This window comes from Melospiza georgiana, chromosome 8 (genome assembly GCF_028018845.1).
Source record: "Melospiza georgiana isolate bMelGeo1 chromosome 8, bMelGeo1.pri, whole genome shotgun sequence".
Classification (NCBI taxonomy): Eukaryota; Metazoa; Chordata; class Aves; order Passeriformes; family Passerellidae; genus Melospiza; species Melospiza georgiana.
Genome location: NC_080437.1, coordinates 33,423,402 through 33,440,082, shown reverse-complemented (window position 1 = coordinate 33,440,082; position 16,681 = coordinate 33,423,402). Strand labels below are relative to the sequence as shown.

General features: G+C 44.5%; 2 protein-coding genes across 2 annotated transcripts; both read right to left on the bottom strand.

The window, feature by feature from the left end:
* Positions 1-998: 998 nt before the first annotated feature.
* On the bottom strand, positions 999-13,460 carry BUB3 (BUB3 mitotic checkpoint protein). Its single transcript, XM_058028880.1, has 9 exons — positions 13,408-13,460; positions 13,110-13,227; positions 10,827-11,021; positions 10,253-10,322; positions 9,144-9,295; positions 5,942-6,100; positions 4,461-4,638; positions 3,335-3,551; positions 999-1,330 (listed from the first exon to the last, which is right to left on the bottom strand). The coding sequence occupies exons 2-9, from the start codon at positions 13,116-13,118 to the stop codon at positions 1,321-1,323; spliced, it is 990 nt and encodes a 329-aa protein (XP_057884863.1). The 5' UTR covers positions 13,119-13,227; positions 13,408-13,460; the 3' UTR covers positions 999-1,320.
* A 1,265-nt stretch (positions 13,461-14,725) lies between these two features.
* On the bottom strand, positions 14,726-16,222 carry HMX2 (H6 family homeobox 2). The gene is made up of 2 exons (XM_058028882.1): positions 15,943-16,222; positions 14,726-15,273 (listed from the first exon to the last, which is right to left on the bottom strand). Exons 1-2 carry the CDS (start codon positions 16,220-16,222, stop codon positions 14,726-14,728), a joined length of 828 nt encoding a protein of 275 aa, XP_057884865.1.
* Positions 16,223-16,681: the final 459 nt, after the last annotated feature.

Here is a 16,681-nt window from a genome sequence, read left to right as displayed (position 1 = left end):
AATTCTGCCTTCACACTTTTTTTTTTTTTTAATTTGGACACATCCTCACTACTTTTTTCCACAAGTTTATTATTGCTTTGCTAGTCACTCTGACAGAAACCTTTAGCTCCCATGACTGGGCTCCAATTGGCCCTCTTTAGCAAAGCTAAAATTCTAAAAATAACAAAACACCTGAACACCAAGGAGCTATAACTTCCTAAGCTGACATCAAAAATTCAACCTCTGCCCAACATGAGCCATGTAACCCTCACTGCAAAAAAGCCAATTAAAACTGCAGGGAACAGGGGTGGTGCACAAGCACCAGAACAGAGGCTGGAGACACTGTGGTGAGGGCATTATTCATATTTAACTCAGGAAGATCTTCATTTTTTCCAAACCTAGCAGAACCAAAGAATTCACATCCAGCTCGTGACAAACTACAAAATATTCCATATACAACTCATTTAGCATGTCCACCTGGTAACAGCTCCAGTTTGTCACATTTCTGCACACACTGAGCTGTCTCCTCTCCATCACCACCCTCTCTGCAATGATCTGGCACCATCCCTGTTGTCAGCAAGTTTGTTTTCCTACAGGTAATAAAGTGCTCCCACTGGCTACACTGGCACTGATAGAAGAGAAGTTGTTGGAAGCAAAGAATGAATCCAATCTCCAATCCAAAATACCCACAGCTGAATCACCTTCCTCAAGCCTCAGCTTTTCTGTCCCTCCTTACTATTCACTGTAAAATTAATATTTAAGTAGTAACATCTGATACAAATTATCAGGAGAGCAGTGTGAGTCTGCACTGCAGAGTTAAGTGAGACAGCTTTTAGTGGTAATACTCAAACAAAAAAAAAAAAAAAGAAACTTTTTATTTCCTGGTTCATCTCACTGGAAAAAGATTAAAGATTCAGAAATTTTTCCATCAGGAAGATCTAGAACTCAATAACTCCTACAATTTAAGGGTTTGGTCTCAACATTTGTTTCAAAATCAGTAAAGGCTGCTACACAAAGTATTTATTTTCAAAAAATCTATAGATATTTATTGAACAAATAAGAAAGCAGTGGAAGTTTTCATAACCAGATACTACAAAATATCTAAATTTTTAAAAGGTTATCTACAGGATTGAAATAATTCAGCTCCAGACAGCAGATAAAGAAAATAGTTTCACTAACATTTTAAGCAGGCAAGGAATGACAGATTTAGACAACTACAATAAACAAACAAACATTTCTTAATTAAAAACAAGAGGAATACAAAGATTGTTCACTTGTTTTAGTGGAGCCTTGTTAGGAGCAGGTGAGCATTTCTTGTAGAGAAGGAGCAGCAGCAGTAGACTAAGTGGACCTGCAATAAATAAACAAACTCCATTTTAGGAAGAATATTTAGAGCAATCATTAGCAGGTAGAATATTCACCATCCTAGGAAAGCAGAAAGTCAGCTTTGACTTGTACAAAACACAGAATATAAGAGTTTAATGATGAGAAAAGTGATCTTTATATAATATGGCACCATCTTGATGCACTAAGAATGCATTGTGCAGAAACACTGTGACTCAAATTAACATGCAAAGAGATCCCTATGAAACTGCCATTAGTCTTCTGCCCTAAGTAACTTATTTTTAGAATAAACCAGAGATGACTCACACTACTGAACCACTAAAATATACCCATCATTCTTAGTGCCCTAAGGTTGGCACAAGCAACTTGTAAATGTCAGAAAAGCATATAAACCTCGTTAATGTTTGCAGAAATTCATTTAAAGATAGAAACAGGTCCAAAAAGATGCCTGTCTAAATGCATTGCAATTACGTTACAATTATTTTCCAAATCCACAGATATGCTCTGTCTTTTCTCAGCTCATTACTGACTCAAACAATTTGCCCTTCTGGGATCAATTGTTTGCTAATAAATAATTGTTTACAGTCACAAAATGATATTAAGGAGTATTCTTATTAGTTTTCCTTCTACAGCCTAATAAGATTCCAAACTAGCTGATTCCCAAGAGTCTAACCTTAACCTTGCTGTGTTTAACAGCCCAGGAAATGATGAACCATCTGTTTCAGAAAATAATGGAGGGCCAAGAGGAAATATTGTTTAATTGTAGATTAACCTCCTTGTACAGCAGAATGAAGCAGCTACAGAATTAGCAACTCTAACTAGCAATGAATAAAGAAAAAACCCTGAAAGTAGTTCTTACTATTAGAAAACCAACAGCAGCAAGTATTCTTTTATCAACTTTGAAAAACACAACAAAACAAACCAACCCATAAATGTATGTAACAAGTAAAATTTGATTTTAAAAAAATTAATTATCATATTTGGATATTTCCACTTGAGGAACTCCCAGAAATAAATACTAAAATAGTTCTGGCTTTACTTTTCTAGGAGTATCAAAATTACTTTAAAACAAGCATCTCCAAGTGAGAGATGTGGAAGTTATACAGTAATAAATACCCTATCATTTTAGGTATGAAACTGCTGCTACAAAGCAACAGACAAGTCATTTAAGGGAGTGGAGGGAAAGATCTTGAGGTTTTAAACCCAAGAAATTTGATCATTTATGCATCTGTTTTCACAGCCACTTTTAATAATGGAGACAACCTGATAAGGTGTAAGACAGACTGAGTACTAGAAGAGCAAAACCCTAGCAGTGATAAGGCACATGAATTTGAAAATAAAGCCAACTCCTCCTGTGCCTCCATCATTAAGGGCAGCACAATTCTGCAGTGGGATGGCAATTTTTCTATGTAACATTGATGCCAAAGCAAGCTGAACAGGAATTTTTACCTCCATCAATCAGCTTGCCTCGTTTTGACAGCAACAACGACAGAGAAGTGTGTTATCAAAGGGCTGCAGCAAACTCCAACACACAGGAACTGAGAGAGCTTTCCCTTGATTTCACACAACCCTCCTAGAACAGAATCTAAATTCACTGCTCACTCTGACAGCTGGGTGCATACTCAGCGTGACAGATTGCATTCATTCCAAGTTTTAAATATCCAAACACGGTAACATTTACTCCAATAAATTATTCTTGAATTCTTCACTCAATTCCTGAAGCAATGAGCTCGCAATAACTCTACAGCTTCATATAATAGCACCTATTGAAAGAGGATAAGAGTTTGACATTCTTCTCCCACCAAACAACCGGGCACAATTTTATCCATCAGCCGTCTATCAACCTACGGATATTGAAAGCTTGGGCGAAGGAGATAACATCAAACCCAGCCCTACTGTCAAGCTGCGCTATCTCCTACCATCAATAATACTATTCATGAATTTAGGAAAATTAATAACTCTCAGGCTGGAGGCTGGGAGAGCCTCAAGTGCAGGTGAAGCAGGCACTCACTTGGGCTTTGTCTCGGCGTCGGTGACCTGGCGGATGTAGATGCCGTCCTCGGGGTGCTCGATGTCGTCCATCTCGTACATGTAGGAGGAGGCGATGGCCAGCGTGGTGCCGTCGTTGCTGAAGGCCAGCGAGGCGATGCTCGTGGGGTAGCGGTGGAACTGGCACAGCCTCTTCTTGTTGAAGGGGTCCCAGATGTTCACAAAGCCGTCGGAGCCGCCTGCGAGGCAGGGTTCCAGAGAGAAGTTGTAATTGAGGGAAAGAATAAAACTGAAGAGGAAAAAAAGGCAACTACTCGTAATGACTTTGTGCTCTGTGCCGAATGAATCAACCCTGTGTTTTTCCTGACAATGAGCATTTCCCAAACTCCCTGTTAAAGCAGTTAACTGCAGAACAGACTGCAATACAGTTTTATCTCACAGCACTCTAAATTCTAAGGCAGTGGTAAGGCAGAAAAACATTTCCTAAGAGAGATTCTCACTGCATCGTAGTTTTAAGCTGACAGTGAGACTTGTGATTACATCTGAAGCAGACAGTGAGAATTGTAATTACATCTGCATGGCACAGACATATTTTATGAAAAATCCTTTCATTATGATCTTTTCCCCTGAGAAGCTTCAGTTTCTCCATGTTTTGCTGTTTTGGAATGTGATTTGGAGAATTGTTTACCCAGCATGTGAAACTGTTTTTACTTGATGACCAATGACAGCCACCTGTGTCGAGGCTGTGAGCAGTCACAAGATTCCATTCCATTCTTTTCTATTCCGTGCCAGCCTTCTGATGAAATTATTTCTTCTATTCTTTTAGTATAGTTTTAATATATCATTTTCTTTTAATATAATATAATAAATCAGCCTTCTGAAATATGGAGTCAAGATTTTCATCTCTTCTCTCATCCTGGGACTCCTGCAAACACCACCACACCCGCAGGTCCAAATACAAGCTTGTGTTTGGGGAAAAAATATTAAGAGTTAAGAACTCTCACTGCATCAAATAATTTTAAAACCTTGCTTATGGCATGAATACAATTTAGATGCTTAAAAAGTCAGGGCATATGAAGTAAAGGCTGATCTGTTTAGAGCAAAACTAAAGGAACTGGGGCAAGTGTTACAATTAATTGAGTATTTACCTGTAGCAAACGTGTTGTGGACATTATGGAAAGAAATGGCATTCACTGGATAAATCTGCTCGATGTTATTCTCCTTCAAACGGTGACATTTGAATGCATATTTCTTCTTCTGGATTTCTGGGCTTGGATCCAAATATTCCACAGCTACACGACCTTCAATAGAGCTTAAAACATAACCCTAAAAGGAAAAAAGAAAAAAAATTGGAGCTACATGTTTTAGAAGTTTACAGCTGGAGAAAAGACTGCAACACAATTTTATTTCATAGCCTAGTTCTAGGAAAGTGGTAAGGCTTGGAAAAAAGCTTTCTAAGAGAGATTCTCATTGCATTGTAGTTTAAAGCTGACAATGAGACTTGTAATTACTTCTGCAGGTTGAAAAACAAGCTTGTCTTTGGGGAAAAAAATTTCAAGAGATAAGAACACCTTGCATTTGCTCACCTATCCCCCAAGGCCTAAATATCTGAAATATGAGAGATACTCACAGGACGATTTAGTTCCAGAATTACATTACATTAAAATTAGTTCAGAGCTTTATACTAACAACTAAACACTCAAGCTGAAATAGTATTTTCAGTGAAACTTGATTACAAGTTGTGTTCACTTATCCAGTTAATTACAGTCCTGACTTGGAGCAACCTGAGATGCTTTTATTATCACTTTTGAGTTAAGTCCATAATAGATCTTTTCAGAAATAGGATTGCAATGATATCTAGCTATAACAGGGCTCTTTAAAATCCATCATACAATACAATCTGGAAGATCAGCTTGTTTTACTATAACTAGAACTGAAAATGGACAAAGCATTCATGCCAGTTCAAGAACAAGTAACTAGGTCTTGCAATTCCTGTACTATCACTCTGTACAAGGGAAAATTCCCCTACAAATTAGTTTGGCAGAGAAAGCCAATCTTCTTGCTTTCCTTGAAAAAAGAAATACCACAGACACACCACGTTAACTCGCACAGAACAGCTGCAGGAGCACCTGAATTGCACAATTCCCCCTGGATAATGGATCCAGGGCTCTGCAGTGCATGCCACAGACTCAGAGAAGAAAAAAAGAAAAATATATAAATGACATTTATGCAGTTTTAATCCTGCCTCTGTTCACAGACTGTTCAAAAACCCTGGGTTACAATGCATAAAAGGTGCTTAGGAACCACAATTCTGGCTTTCTCTCTTCTACTGTAACTGGGGAGGGGAAGGATTTTTTTTTTAATTACATGTCAGCATTGTGATTCATTAAACAGGTTATTCTAAAAAGAAGACAAATCTTGAGGAGCAAAACAACAACATAATATGCTGGTAAATCACTGGCAAACATTGCTAAGCTGCATTAAAAGAATTAATGTTCCCCAGGAAGCCTCCCCCCTCCCAAAGTTTGATTACAAAACACACCCCCACAGAAAAATGAACTTGAAAATAAACCCCCATTTTCCTGAAGAATATTGAGCAGAAATGTGAGTGCTGCCACTGCTGCCATACCTGTTTGTTGGGGAATGCTCTGATGCAGCGGGTCTGGTACTTCAGGCTGGATTCCCTTCGCTGCTGAACGTATCCCATGTTCCTCAAATCCCACACCAGCACCCTCCGGCCTGCTGTCCCCACAATCAGCCTGTCCCCAGACACAGAGAGGGTGTAGACCTTCCAAAAGAATATTTACAGTATTTAACACTGATATCAGCCTGGAAACCCCCCTGCTCTTTGGACAGAATAAGCTGTCAGCAACAAGCACTGACACCACTGGTGACATCTCCCATGGAATGCTCAGCAAAGAATTCCCTTCAGCTTTCATTTAGAACCCAAATTTGGGACAAGAACATGTATGTTAATGTAATTATATATTGAGAAAACTCAGGTGTGGTAAAAACATTTGTGATTTTGTTAACTATATTTAAGCTGATCTATATATACAAGAAGTTTTGAATTCACTCTTTTCCTGGTAAAAAATGGGAGAGTGTCACTGGCTCCTTTAAAACAGGATTACTGACCTGGTGATTTGAGCACAGCCCAAAAATCAAACAAAGAATATTTACAGTATTTAACACTGATATCAGCCTGGAAACCCCAAAATTCTTTGGATAGAATAAGCTGTCAGCAATGAGCACTGACACCACTGGTGACATCTCCCATGGAATGCTCAGCAAAGAATTCCCTTCAGCTTTCACTTAGAACCCAAATTTGGGACAAGCAGCAGGAATGTGCAGCTGGTGAGTGAGAACACCCTGATACAGCATTCAAAAGCTCAGGCATTAAATTTACCAAAATGAATGGCAAAAGAAAAACCCATACAAAGGAACAGGAGGGGAAGTGATGGATATTGGAATTAATCTTGGCTTGGTTTTGCATTCCCAGTGTCAGTTCATGATCCTGCAGTTTAGTCCTACAAAACCACATCACACATTTTCTTCTCTGTTTTCCTCCACCTGGTAACCAAGTATTTTTCTTTATAAACTGAATATTTTGAGATGAGCTTAATAAAATAAATTGCCAAGAGATCATTAACATTACTTTGTTTACTTTAATAAAATGAAGTGAATTTGAAGAGAGCAATATGCTTGACTTATTAAAAAAATAAGATAATGGCTTGGAATGTTAACTCTACCCCAAAACTTGGCTCAGTGGGAAATTTTGGCTTATCAGATTTCATATGAAAATATTTAGTGCATGAATTGTTGTTTCCAGCTATTGCTTGGGGTGCAGTTCATCTGTAATGTGTAAAAAAAAACCAAAACCAGCAAAACAAAAATACAAGAAAAAGGGAAGAGGTTTAGTCAAAAAAAGCCTGTGCCACAGAATGAATTCCAAGTTGTTGATACATAAGCAGATGGAATCCAGCTACCAACAGCTGCTTTACAAGAGCAAACAACAATGAGCTTTTCCCAGTGATCAAATGCAGCCAAACACACAGGAAACAGACCCTGGGTACTCCTCAGATCAGGAATTAAAAGTGTGAGAGATCTGCTGTCCTGCCAGAGGGAATCAGCTTGCTTTTGGCACGTGCTTGGATGATTTTATTTAGTTTCACTTTGTGGCTCTCTGATGAAGCCCAAAGCTGCTTGGTTCTGCTAAGACTGCACTGAAACATCACACTCAACAAATTTTCTCCTCATTTGCTACAAATACATTTTGAAAAAGTTAATTTCTAATAAAAAGCTAAGCAGACAGGTGTGTATATATACATAAAGATAAAAAAAGCTTTCTTTAACCAATCCTCATCCACCCAGCATGATTTCTTCTCTAAAATGTGATTATAGAACTGTTAAGACTGAGATTTTAAGATGGGAAAAGTCTTAAATATTCACATAGCAGTTGTCCAAAATTTCTGATGATCCCAATTACTCCTAAAAAGGGTAAGAAAACTTGGAGCCAACAGTAGTTACACATTTTAACAAGTCAGTTTTTTGTTATTGATGTAAAAATCAGTCCAGAAATATTCATAAACACTATATAAAATATGTTTGTGTACATATAGGGAAACAAAGGCATAAAGAACATCAAATATCTTAAATCTTCTTCACAAACTGATGTCACACCTGTACAGTGAGTGTTCTTTCTCCAGCACACAGCCATAAATCAAATGAAACCGTTGTCATGCAGTGGAGTAGGTGTACACATTCATCAAAGGCAGCATTAAAAAAATGACATAATGAACCTTGCTGAACCAATGAGCAGCTTGATTCACTGGGCCTGTCCATTATAGGGTATTCTGTCAGCAATTTATCACAGTTCTTTACATGCTACATACATCTATAAATCAAAACTAGAAATAATGCAATTACTTTATTCTGCACAAAGGTCTGGCCAGGAGTAGATCCAGCTCTGCTGGAACAAAAGTAAGAGCTATTTAGGGGCAAAGGGAAGGTAATGATGGCTCATAATTAGGACTTGACAATAGGATGTCACAGAGCTAAATGAAATTTTTAAAAGGTACAGGCAAAAAAAAAAATTCATATGTAAAATTATCCAGCAAGCCAGCCTGTGTTTAGGAGTCTCTGCAGAAAAAAACCAGGAATTTCTGTCAATTCTTTCTGTAAGCAGCATGAGAAGTTAACACATCATGTGGCCATTAGAAAAAAGCTGAAAACATCATCCCATTTTATTTTATTTCTCTGAGTCTCCCATTAGCACAGAGGATTTCAGCTTTAGGAGAATATCCAAATTTACTAGGCATTAATACAAAACAGGCAAATCACAAACCAAGCAATTCTGTTCAATTTTTTGAACACAAGTAAAAACCAAAAATATTATTTCAGGCAACAAAAAAGATCTCCTACATAGATATTTCTCTGTGCACATTCCAAAACAATCAGACCTTAGGACTGCCAAGGTCTGATATACCTAAAATCTTAACATTTAAGGAAATAAAATGTGCATTTTACAATTAAACCAAGATGCTTGGCTTTCCTTCAAATTTATTTGAAATTTAAAGAAGGTGGTCCAGCACAAGCACCAAGAATGGAGGAACACTGAGGAAAACTCAAAGGGCTCACCAAAAATAGCAATACATTCTGAATACCAATCATGTAAAATGCTACACTTCCACCCAGTTTAAAAAACATTAAATATAACTTCACAAATTAAGCTCACAGCTTCACAGCTTCAGCCCAAGGCAGTGTCCTTGTGGTGTTCCAGGCCCAGGATGAATTATTATCCCATTATTTAGCACCTGGGGTGCTCCACTCACCTTTTCAGGCTGGGAGAAGGTTCCTGCATTGCAGGGAGTTCTGGGATCCCAGAGTTTGACAGTTTGGTCCCAGCTGCCAGTCACCATGACATTCACTTCTGGGCAATACTCCACACACCTGATAGGAGCATCGTGGGCACCAACAAGGTTTTCTGTAAGAAAACACTAAATTTTGCAAAAGAACACCACTGCAGCACAAAGCATTTTCTGACACTCCACAGGTGCATTTCTATGCCAGAAGTCCCTGTAAGGATAGTTCAGCCTTCAGAAGCATAACTTTTGCAAAGATCAGCACTGTTACATTTAAATTTATGAGCTTGAGTTTAGGATTAAAGAATTTTAAGCAGTCACTGAGAGACCTTTACAGGTATAAAGCACCCACTGGTATCACACTGACAAACACACTAACACAGAAAGCAACTTAAGCAAACACACTAACAAGAGAAAGCAATAAGAACCTTAATGAAAATATTAAAATACTTGTAGGAAGTCAGCTATGGCAGAATTATTTGAGCTTTTTGGTACCATTACTGCACACACTGATTTGCCAAGCCCTGGCAATTGGCAGGTGCTGGTGACTGACTGAAATTTGCTTTTCTCTTTAACACTTTAAAAACACACAAAAAGGTGAGACAAACCAATTCCATATTCTGCACCAACAAGGCACTGGAACTGTTAATTTCAAGCAATGTTTTCTTAGAAAAAATCTGTAGCACAAGGCCATGACTGACAAAGCAAAAGCTCCATATATCCTCTGCCATAAAAGATCATTCTAAATACATCCAAACTACAAATCTCTGAAAAACAAAATGTTCAGCTTTAGTTCAGCTTAGCTACTTCCCCCTAACTGAGCCCCTGCAGCCTGTGGCAGGGCAGGATTATCATCAGAAAACCAATTCAATGCACCCTGCAAGCAGCCACCAAACCTTCTGGCAATGCCAAATTCTTCCAGGTTTTTAGGTGGTCCTTTTTAGGGTCACTGGTTATTCTGCAGATACTTCAATGTCCCCCAGCTATAGAGCCTGAATGAAGAATGCTCTGTGCATGTAAGTACATAAACCTGAAGCTCAGCCCAGCTGCTGACAGCACTCAGAGTTCAATCTGCTCACCTTGGTCCGTGTTTAAGTCGTGCATTTTCAGTTGCTGATCCAGCCCCCCACTCCAGGCATGGGTAGGGTCCTATAAAACATAAAATTTACTTTATTAAGTTTCCATGGCTGCTCTGCATCCAGCATCCTGAACTCATAACACAGGACTTGCTTTCAGGAGTTTTGGGAAGACAGGAATTCAGACACAAATGTTAAAGTCTGATGTAAACAGATTTAAACAGACAGAAGCTTTACAAAATGTTTAAGTGCTTTGAGCAATATGAATTTCTTTAGTTTAGAAGTAAAACAAAAATAAATTTTAAAAAGGCAGATTCAGGCTAGACCAAATAATTTCCATTTCTTCATATTTTAAATGACTGCCAACCTAAGTCCCATCTAGGTGCAGGATAATGCTAAAACTGATTTAGAAGGGAGACACCATTTGAGAACCTGAGTGTTGATCCTCAGCACAGCAGCAGCCACATGACAAAACATTCAGTGAAAAAAAATCACTGGTAGGCCTCTCTTTAATTTCAGGGACTGACAATTGCTGATATTTTGTAAAATAATAATTAAAAAAGCCCTCCACACTTACATAAAAAGCACAGTCCAGGACAGCTCCTGAATGCTGATATTTGAGTCTCATGGTGTTGGCAGGGACATCATAGAGCCGCACAGTCGTGTCCCAGGATGAAACCAGCAGGAACTGAGAAGTGTTTGGACTAAACTTCACTGATGAAATCCCATCATCTGGAGTTTGGTTGAGCTTGAACTCGTTTGATCCTGTCATCTGCAGACAATAAGGCACAGATGCAAATTTAGTGACTGCAAGAACACAGGCCTAGCAAGGGAACAAGACCGAGCCCTCTGAAAGGCAGCTTAAACTTCACTGGATTTTACACAGAACAGGTTCAGAACACCCAAATGTCTCCAAACTCTAAAATTCAAGATGCCAATCCCTGTCCAAAACCTCAGTAAGTGCTTTTCTCTACAGAGAGCATTTAAATATCAAATGCAACATGTATAAACAACACAAAAATATTATGATCATTATTATAACCTATAAGCTGAGCTATTGTTACTTACAAAAGTATTTCCCTCACTCTGCTGAGTGTGTGGCTGTGATTTTTGAAGCATTTATAAGTTACTGTGAACATCAAGAAGTCACTTTTAAAAATATGTATTAGGAGAAAGGAATTGGGATTTGAAAACTCCAAAAAGTGTTGGTTTGCTCCTGGATTGGTGTGACTGTGACACACTCCCAAGAATTTCAACTGGATCATCTTTTATGTAGCTCTGGGCACTGTGCAACTTTCAGACCTTTAGGCTTCCAAGATGCTGTGAAATATGTGCAACCAAAAGCTTTAAGATTGTTTTTCCCCCTCTCTTAGAATCCAAAGAGCAGGTAAAGAAAGGAAAGTTTTGTTTTGTGAAGTTCTGAAATGTGGAGTGACCACAGAACAGGGATGTGACCAGGAAAAAACATCAACAATTCAATCAAAAGGTAAATGCAGCACTCCCAATCCAGGACCAGTTTGTTGAAAACTTCCAAGGACAGCAGAAGTTATGAACTGCAAATTTCACCAGGAAAAGAGCTCAGGCCTTACAAACACTCTGGAAGAAGAAAGTGCTGGTAACACATCCACAAAACAACCACCAAAACAACCACAGCCTCTTCTCAAGGTTTCTCAAGGCCTCCACAGCACATTTACCTTCTGCTAAAGGGGCAGAGCAGTGAACTAGCTCAGATTTTCTGTAACTCTGTTACAGAATTTGTATGCACAACTGCCAAGGTAAGAGAATAAATCAGGAATAAATCATCTCTGAGAATAAATCGGGAGATAAGAAGCAGATAGGGCAAGGTACAAATTTAGGGCACAGTGGTTCCAGGTCAGTTCTTGTCAGCAGCTAAACAACATCAGGTTGTGTAATAAAGTGAGGAACAAACATTCCTGCACTGGAGAGATTTCCTGAGTGGGAGCTTTGCTAAGACACCCTTCAAAAAACACAAAAAACAACCACTGTGTCAACATAAAGTGCTATTTCTGCTATTAAAGCATGAAGTTGAGGGGAAAAAACCCTTTTAATAATAGAGAAGCTTCTTTCTCAGCCCCTTTTTCAGCCCTGCTTTGGGAACACTTGGGGAAAGAGAGGCTTGAGGTTGTGCCACACATCTTTCCATGGGAATGTTACTTGGAATTCAGCAGCACCTGCTGAGGGTGTTTCAGATGCAGGTCCAGAGACACAAAACCTAAAGGAATTCAGAACAACTGAGGCAATTAAGTTGGACAAGCTTATTACTGTGCCAGAAAGCTCAAATAACAAAACATGAGATTTGAGGTACAAGTTACTGTATTATTTGAGGCCTGGTACAAATTACTAACCAGCCCAAAAGCAACTCCAGGAGGCAAAGCTACTCACACATGAAACCTGGAAGGATGTCCCAAAGATATTTTTAACAATGTTCATAATATCAGAATTTAAGCATATCCTGCCTCTTACACATGGTAAAAAAAAAAAAAAAAAAAGACCCACACTTTCATAAAAACACAACCAGGATTCCAAACCACAGCGCTGTGCCCATGTCAAACAATAAAGTCCTGGTGAAATGTTGAGGAAAAAAAACTTTTAAATATTACAGAGAAAGCACATGCTGCTAAAATGGCGATTCTGAGTTAACCACGGGGTTCAGGTTGGCAAAAAAAATGGGAAAAAAAATTTATAGTGAGCAAACAAGAAACCTGTGCTTTTATAGCTCCTCTTGGCACAGGTGTCACCCAGGTGGACGGAGGAGACGGAACAAAGCAGAACGCTCCGCTGAGAGCCTCGGGAATCCCCTCCCGCGCTTTTATTCACAAAACACGAAACTCAAAAGTACCGTTTTCATGCTGAACGAGCTCCTCCCGCTGCTCCACGGGCCGCCAAGGAAAAGCTTTCAGAGTCCGGGCAGCGCCGAGGCCTCGGTCCCTGTGAGGAGCGCCGGGGTGAGGAAAACGCTGCGGGGAAGGAAGAGAGTGAGGGAAAGGCCTGGCAGCCAGGCACGGAGGGCGCCGCACCGGGAACGAACACGCGGCCGGGAGGGAGGGTTCGGCTGTGCCCAGGGTCCCGGATCCCCGACCCTAAACCCTCAATCCGAACCCCCGGTCCCGAATTCCCGGTCCCGGTCCCGGCCTCACCTCAGCCGCCACCGCCGCCGCCCGCGCGCGCGCACTGCCGCCCGCCCCCCGCGATTGGCCGGTTCGAACGCGCGTGGCGCTGCGTGCCCGACGTGCGCCGCGAGCCCGCCGCGGGGCATGCCGGGAGCTGTAGTTCGCCGCTGCCGGGGCAGTGGCACCGTGAGGGGAGCGCTGCCTTCTCCCCGTCCCGGCCCGGCTGATAACGGAGGGGCCCGGGAGATACCCCCGGGGAAACAGCTCGGAAAGAGAGGCTGCTGCTGGGCTGCAGCGATGCGAAGGGATAAAACCCGAAATACGAGTTATTACCCCTAAAAATAGAGTCCGAAAGGCGGAGCGACAGAGCGGGGCTGTGTTCCCCGGCCCAGCTGCCGCTACCCCGGGGCTGCGGCTCAAACACCGGCTGTGGAGCGCGGGGAGAGCGTTCTCCTTCCCCGCACGGAAAAACGCCTTATTTTTCCCTTCGGATATTTAATTTCTCTGGTTTTCGGGCGTTTGTTTTTCGCTGTCCTCGTTGCTGTCGCTGTTACAGCCCCGGCGCTGGGCACGGAGCCGGTGGCCGCAGTTTAATCGCCCCTATCCGCGGGATTTACGGGTCTGGGCTGACCCACCGAGGCCGTGTCCCGTGCGGAGCCGTCGAGGATGCCCAGTGCGAGCCCGGCCCGCGTAGAGCAGGGACCAGCCCCGGTAGCACCGAGCCCATCACCGCGGCTTCCACTGAAACACTCAAAAAACAGGGAAAAAAAAGTCCCCGTTTAACGAAACTTTTCGGGGATTGCCCCTCATCTCCCAGCCGGGAGAAGAGCAGCGAGCCCCCGGTGCGGGCGGACGGTCGGGCCCGGCTGGGATTCCCTGCAGGAAACGAGATAAGGAGCAAAACGAAACGAGATAAGGAGCAAAAATTCCGTCAAACAAACCCTCGGCGTTACGAGTCGTTTTGGCTCTCCCGTGCATCTCCCGGGCCATTCCCGGCCCGGCTTCAGGACACCCCTGGTCCCCCTCGGGAACACGCGACCGAGGTGGCAAATTTACAAACGAGGCTTAAAACGCTTTAATTTTTTTTCTTTCTTTCTTACTTTCTTTAAAAATATTTACAGATCTGAAATAACGCTTTTTTTTAATTAATTTTTTTTTTCTTTTCAAGCGACAGGATGGCAGGAGGGGAGAGCGGGGGTGCCCCCGGCGCCCCGGGCTCTCCGTTTGCCCGTCCCTCCCATCAGTTTCGGGGCTGCGTCCCCTCCATGGGGGCGGCCCGAGAGCCCCGCACGGAGCCCCGGCCCCGCTCCCGGTGCGGGTCCCGACGGGGCGGGGGGCGCGGGGCTCAGTAGTCGATCTTGTTGTAGAGGTTGTAGAGCGGTAAGGCCGAGAGGTTGCTGCCGGGGTAGTAGAGAGGAGCGGGGAAGGCGATGGACCGGGGCACCGGCACTCGCAGGAGGGAATTGTCTCTGAACACCAGCGGCATCCCCACCAGAGTCTGCGCCGAGGCGTGGGCCATGTTGGCCGCCTCCAGCTCGGCCGAGAGCTGCCGTTTCCACTTGTTCCTGCGGTTCTGGAACCACGTCTTCACCTGGGTCTCGGTGAGCTGCAGGCTGGAGGCCAGGCAGGCCCGCTCCGAGCTGCTCAGGTAGCGCTTCATGTCGAAGGTGGACTCCAGCTGATAGACCTGCGAGCGGCTGAACACCGTGCGCGTCTTCTTCTTGGCGGCGCCGGCCTGCCGGTCCCCGCCTTCGCGCTGCCGCTCCCCGCAGGACGGCGAGGAGGGTCCCAGCGGCTTCTCCTTCTCGTCCTTACAGTCCTGCTGGGGGGGCGAGAGGAAGGGCCCCCGCTCCCCGCTGCCCGCCGCCGCCGCTCCGCTCCCCTTGGCGCTGCCTGCAACAGAGCGACAGCGCGGGGGTCGCACGGCGGCCGGCACCGGGACCCCCGACGGCCGAGACCCCCGGCCCGCAGGGAAAAAGCACCGGGGCGACACCCCGGGCAGGCACCCGCCGCCTCTGCCCCCGGGAGAACACACAATCGGCACCGGGGGAAGCGATCCCCTTCTGGGTATCCCTGTGCCATGGATGGATGGATGGATGGATGGATGGATGGATGGATGGATGGACGGACGGACGGACAGGTGGGTGTGCGTGCCACAGTGAAAAGAGCTGAGTACCAATCTTCCTATCCGACACGAGCCGGCAAATTTTACTTTACAGCATGGCATTTCACAGACCGTTTATTCAGAAATAATGCTAAAAACTATAAATAAATAAGCACCGTTCTTCCCCGTGCCCGAGCGCTGTAATCAGAATCTAAGAAAACGAGCGTTATCCATCGCGCCGCATCCCTCGGGGAAATCAACGCCGGATGAGATGGAAAAGATTTTTTTTAAAAAAACACCCAATTTTTCCTGGAATCCCTTCCTCCCCGCTTCCCCCCCGGACGGCGCAAACACTCCGTGCCCCGAGACGGTGCGGCGTGCTCCCGCCTCCCTCTTCCCGCCGGGGGCCGGACCCGCGGCCCTTCCCGTCCGCCCCGTCCCATCCGTGCGCTACTCACCGAGACAGGTGAAGCTGAGGGGGGGCTGGTGCTTGCGGCACGCCTCGGCGGGGCCCTGAGCCTCGGGGCAGAAGCAGCCGCGGTGCTTCCAGCTCTCCTCCGGCTCCTCGTCCTCCGAGGACAGGGACAGGGTCCGGGCGCGGGCGGGCCAGGCGGGCGCTCTGTCCGCGGCTTCCCGGGGGGGCTCGGCGCTGCCGCTGCCCAGGATGGACTGGATGGTGAAACTGGAGATGGGAGCAGCCGCCGGACAGCACTTGCTCGGCTCTTCTTTGCTGCTCATCCTGGGTTCATAAGAAAGCAGAGGAGGCAAGCCGTCGCTTTAGAGGGGCTGCGCGGGCGGGGGGTGCCCCGGCAGCCTGCGGGGAGCCGGCGGTGGGGGCAGTTTCGGGGGGCGCTGGGGGCGTGCGGCGGCCGGCTCTCCCCGCGCCGAGGCGGGCGGAATGCATGCTCCTTCCCCCGCGTCCCTATTGATCTGCGGGCGCCGGGCGGCGGGGCTTCATTTGCATGGAGGTGGCCTCCGCCGCGCCAATCACGGCGGCGGCGGACACGGAAAGTTTGGAAAGCCGCGGGCTCCGGGAATGGGGAGGCACGGGGGGGTGCACGGCAGCTGAAGGGGGGAACCCCCGGCGGGCACTCGCCGCTGTCCCCGGGGGCTAGGCTGACCCCGCGGCCCCGGAGGAGGGATGCTGGCCGCCCGCCATCCCTCCTGCCCTCCGCCTCGAGTGGGCGGCAGCGACGT

Bases quoted from the DNA above. Each gene is read 5' to 3' on its own strand.
- BUB3 (XM_058028880.1), bottom strand. The intron at 4,639-5,941 runs GTATGGCAGCAG...TTTTCCTTTTAG, and splicing joins GAGCATTCCCCAACAAACAG to GGTTATGTTTTAAGCTCTAT. The intron at 3,552-4,460 runs GTAAATACTCAA...CCTGCCTCGCAG, and splicing joins CCACAACACGTTTGCTACAG to GCGGCTCCGACGGCTTTGTG.
- HMX2 (XM_058028882.1), bottom strand. From the start codon at position 16,222: ATGAGCAGCAAAGAAGAGCCGAGCAAGTGCTGTCCGGCGGCTGCTCCC. The intron at 15,274-15,942 runs GTGAGTAGCGCA...GCTCTGTTGCAG, and splicing joins CCTCAGCTTCACCTGTCTCG to GCAGCGCCAAGGGGAGCGGA.